A 4,842-nucleotide genomic window follows, 5' to 3' on the forward strand; every position below is an offset into this window, starting at 1 on the left:
TATATGAATATAACCCTAGCCTCTTTGTGATGATGATTGTGTGATTTTGAGAGAAGAAACTAGTGAATCCCGGCTGCCCCCCTTTTGTGTGAGAAAAAGGTGTCCAGAAATGTCCAAAACGCTTGTATAACGTGTGCAATGGGTAATTCTTTCATAGTATACCTTTGTGGTGTCTTCTCCTAGCCTTTGTGGCGATAAATCATCATCCCTTCTTGTCCTACGTGGGTAAGATTGTATAGCAACCAAGGTGAATCAATTTGGTTGTGGTTTGGAGCCGTGTGGATTGGTTGTTGGTAGAGAAAGGTACGTTGGACTGAGCCTGGAAAACCACCGTTTGAAGATCATTTTGAGAGAGCTTCCGCAAATATATATATATATATATATTTCTCTCTCCGTGCACGAAGATCAAAGCGGAGCCTTTGGGCCTCCGTGCACGGAGTCCTTTTTTTTTTCGTGCACGAAGACAGTGTCTCCGTGCATAGAGACTAATGTCTCCGTGTACGGAGAGATTAAATTTTTTTTTTTTTTAGTTTTATGTTATAATTTTTTTTCAATTTAAAATTCTCTTTAATCCTTTTCTCTTCAAATTTTTTACTTACAAATAATATGTTGTAAAAAAAATTTGTCGCATATTATCTCTATTTTTTTCATATAAAAAAAATTGATTTTTTTCTTATATTCCTACTATATATATCTGTATCGGAGTGGGGGAGGAATGAAAATTGCGTGTTGTAGTAAATTTAGAGGTAGTGTATAACAAAGTAAAATATATATCAAGCAAACGGCATCGTTTTTGACCCCTAATTGAAAAAAAAAACAAAAATACCACAGTAAAAATGGATCAAGACACTATTATTTTCTACAGTGCCCTCACATTCTCTTTTTTATATAGTAAGGAAACAATGTAAACTTTTTCTTTATAAATGAATTTTCTGAATTGTACTTTCATAACAATAAATTTCTCTACTAAAGTTTATATTTCGTTAATATTTTGATAATTAATAACTATTCCACCTCTAACGTGATATGAATTACGAGTGTCAACCGTTCATCGTATAATTGAAACAATACAGTAACTAAAATTAAACTAAACTAACGCTTGTCCAATCCTTCAGATCTCCTGGTAAGTTTCCCAGGTTGCATTTTTTTGTTAAATTTTTCATGCATGGTCAAACGCTGGGTCATCCTACGAACCCATGAACATCAAAGAAACAATCCTTAATTTTTTACAGAAATGGTGAAAAATGGGCTCAGCGGCAAAAGTCCTGTTGTAGTATGTCATCAAAAGCACACCTCCTCCCATCCCTTTGGAGTTTTCTATGGACAAAATCCATTAGAATTCTCGTTTCCTCTTGTGTTATTGCAGGTTATCACATTCATCGTCATTTCTCGCATTCTTCGTTTTCTCCTCAAGCCCTTGAGACAGCCAAGAGTAGTCTCCTATATCCTTGTAAGTTTGATTGGATTTTGTATTTTTTATTTTATTTTATTTTTTTTCAAGATTCATGGATGAAATCTTGATATTATTATTATTATTTTGTAATGTTTCAAGAATTGAATTTTGTTTATATATAATTTCTAGGGTGGTATTATTGTTGGACCCTCTGCGTTAAGCCGGGCGAAGAGATTTCGTGAATATATGTTCCCTGAAGATTCAGAATTTATGCTGAAAAATATTGGAGTAATGGGATTCATGTACTTCGTCTTCTTGAGTGGAGTGAAAATGGATCTTTCTGTGATAAAGAGAGCAGGAAAAAAGCATTGGTATATTGCACTGTCTGGGGTGATTGTACCATTTTGTACTACTGCAATTACAGCAATTATCTTAAGAAAATCTCAGGAAAAAGAACTTGTAAAGGCTCTTTCGGTTTGGGGAGTTTCTTCGGCTTTGTCTATCACGGCTTTTCCTGTTCTTTATCCTATAGTGAGAGAGCTCAATCTCCTTAGTTCTGAAATTGGACGACTGGCCTTATCAACAGCAGTAATTAGTGATATTATAGGAATTCAAGGGATAATTATATTTGAGGCAGGTAAACAAGGGGAAGAGAAGCCTATAACTGCTTTCTGGTACTTGATATCCTTGATTGTCGTTATGGTATCTATCATTGGTGGTGTTCGTCAGGCTATGTTATGGATTGTAAGAACTACGCCCGAAGGAAAGCCAGTTGATCAAATTTATGTGATCGGCATATTGTTGGGTGTTCTGGTTGCCGGTTTTGTTGCTGATATGGGTGGTTTAGCCATTGCCAATGGGCCCTTGTGGCTTGGTTTGGCTGTTCCTGATGGCCCTCCTTTGGGAGCCACTCTAGTGCAGAAGAGTGAAACTATTATAATGGACCTTCTTATGCCGTTTTCGTTCCTTTATGTGGGACTGACCACAGACGTGTACACTATAAGTGCACAATGGTCACACTTGCACCCTCTGTTTTACATGGCTTTAGTCGCGTATACAATTAAAATGGTTTCGACTCTTGTTGCTTCTCGTTTCTTTGACATGTCAATTAGAGATAGTTTCACCCTTAGCCTCATAATGAGTTTGAGAGGTGAAGTGGAGCTTCTTTTGTTCATCCACTGGATGGACTTTAAGGTATGAAGTGTCTCATTGTTCTATTCGATTTTTCCCCCGTAAGCTAATTTTTCCTTTCTGTAATGATTTGTATTACTGTCTTAGTATTCATTTATGTCATTATGCAAGATTTTAGCCGACACAAAAGTCCTTATATCTTGTTGTGTCCCTATATTTAGAGCCCTTAATCAGACTTTTTTCGTGTTTGCAGATGATATCTCAGCCACATTTCTCAATGTTGGTGATGTTGACAGTAACTGTGACTGCTATAGCTACACCACTAATAAGTGTACTCTATGATCCTACAAGGCCTTATATGGTTGACAAGAGAAGAAATATTCAGCATACCCCTCCCAATACAGAACTCCATATTGTATCTTGTATAGATGGGGAAGAAAGTTTGGCTGGACTTATTAATTTACTTGAAATCTCCAATCCAACCGTTAACAGTCCTTTCGTGGTTTATGCTCTACGCCTCGTTGAGCTTGTGGGTCGAGCTGCCCCAGTGTTCATAGATCACGAGAATAAAGAAAACAGTTATGATGACTCCAACTTCAATTCAATTCATAATGCTCTGAAAATTTTTGAGGAGGCCAGTGGTGAATACATAAAGATACATACTTTTACTACAATAACCTCGAAGAGAAGCATGTACCAAGACATTTGTGAACTAGCACTTGTTAAAAAAGCTTCTCTAATTATCCTTCCATTATACAAGAAACATTTGGATAACCTCAATGGAACAGAATTGCTGATACAAGGAAATATATCTGTGAACTCTAACATTTTGAAGCACGCGCCTTGCTCGGTTGGAATTCTAGTGAATAAAGGAAGTTGTTACCAAAATCATCTAGTGAATTGTGGCATGAAGCTTTCAGTGCACCATTTTGCAGTTCTTTTCTTGGGTGGATCGGACGCTAGAGAGGCACTAGCTTATGCAGATCGAATGGCTGCTAATCCTGATGTAGCGTTAACTGTCATTAGATTTCTTGCACATGACAATGAGGGAGATAACGAAATGGAGAAGAAACTTGATGATGGTCTGGTGACATGGTTTTGGGTGAAGAATGAAGGGAACAATCAGGTTGTTTATCGAGAAGTTGTGGTGAAGAATGGCTTAGAAACAATCGCTGCAATTCAGGCGATGAACACCGTGTACTATGATCTATGGATTGTTGGAAGGAAGCACGGGATAAATCCTGTTCTTCTACGAGGATTATCATATTGGAGTGATAATAATGAGCTTGGAATTATAGGAGATTTTGTTGCGTCTGTGGATTTCGACAGCCCAGCTTCAGTTTTAGTAATGCAACAGCAAATTCTAAGAGGTCAAGAGAGCGCTTCAGGTAGTTTACTGAGTAGATTTTGTTCGAAGAGATAGGAGTAGTTCTGTTCCAATGTATCGTTCTATGTAATGAGATTGTGCATTTAAAAGTTCCAAGGCTTGATTGTGTATAGCTATAATTATAATTATAAATGTGATTATGTAGGAGCAATGAACAGATTTTGTACTACTGTGAATTAAGACAGATAATCTGATACACACTTTCTCACAATTTGAAATCATTACATATGGTCAAGTGTGGTAGTAGTTTCCATGCTCTAAAAATTACATTTAAAATGCCTAAAGAGCAGATAAATTACATTTAAATGTGGGTTAAATTCATCATTGGCCATCCGACTTTATATTTAGTATTATCAAAGCCTCCCAATTTCTTTTCATCATTTTCGCTAATTTAAAAAGGAGCAAATAAGTAACTTTGCATTATATATAAAAATTATGTTTAAAAAAATATAAAAGTTTTTTATTTTAAAAACATTTTTTAAAATAATTTTTTCTATTTTATTTTTCTAAATAACGTTTTTTTAAAATAAGTTTTTTATTTTATTTTAAAAACCTTTTTTTAAATAAGTTTTTATTTTATTTTATTTTTAAGGAACCTTTTTTTAAAATAACTTTTTATTTTATTTTTCTAAGTAACTTTTTAAAAAAAAATTTAAATAAGTTTTTATTTAATTTTATTTTTTTAAGTTCCTTTTTTTTAAAAAAAATTTATTTTATTTTATTTAAGAGCCTTTTTAAATAAAAATTTATTTTATTTTTTCAAATAGTTTTAATTATTATGAAATTTATTTTATATATTAATGCAAAGTTACTATTTTACCTCTTTTAAATTTAGTGAAAATGTTGAAAAAAAGTTGGATGACCATGGTAAACGTTATATGAAATTAGGTATTTATGGTGAAATAAAATCAAATTGGGTGTCCATAGTGAT

General features: G+C 34.1%; 1 protein-coding gene across 1 annotated transcript; it reads left to right on the forward strand.

Moving 5' to 3' along the window:
* Positions 1-938: 938 nt before the first annotated feature.
* On the forward strand, positions 939-4,105 carry LOC111371251 (cation/H(+) antiporter 24-like). Its single transcript, XM_022993138.1, has 3 exons — positions 939-1,450; positions 1,583-2,587; positions 2,778-4,105. Exons 1-3 carry the CDS (start codon positions 1,235-1,237, stop codon positions 3,945-3,947), a joined length of 2,391 nt encoding a protein of 796 aa, XP_022848906.1. The 5' UTR covers positions 939-1,234; the 3' UTR covers positions 3,948-4,105.
* Positions 4,106-4,842: the final 737 nt, after the last annotated feature.

This window comes from Olea europaea, chromosome 22, assembly GCF_002742605.1.
Source record: "Olea europaea var. sylvestris chromosome 22, O_europaea_v1, whole genome shotgun sequence".
Lineage (NCBI taxonomy): Eukaryota > Viridiplantae > Streptophyta > Magnoliopsida > Lamiales > Oleaceae > Olea > Olea europaea.

Coding starts and splice junctions, on each gene's coding strand:
- LOC111371251 (XM_022993138.1), top strand. CDS start 1,235: ATGGTGAAAAATGGGCTCAGCGGCAAAAGTCCTGTTGTAGTATGTCAT. Junction 1,451..1,582: donor GAGTAGTCTCCTATATCCTT/GTAAGTTTGATT, acceptor TATAATTTCTAG/GGTGGTATTATTGTTGGACC. Junction 2,588..2,777: donor TCCACTGGATGGACTTTAAG/GTATGAAGTGTC, acceptor TCGTGTTTGCAG/ATGATATCTCAGCCACATTT.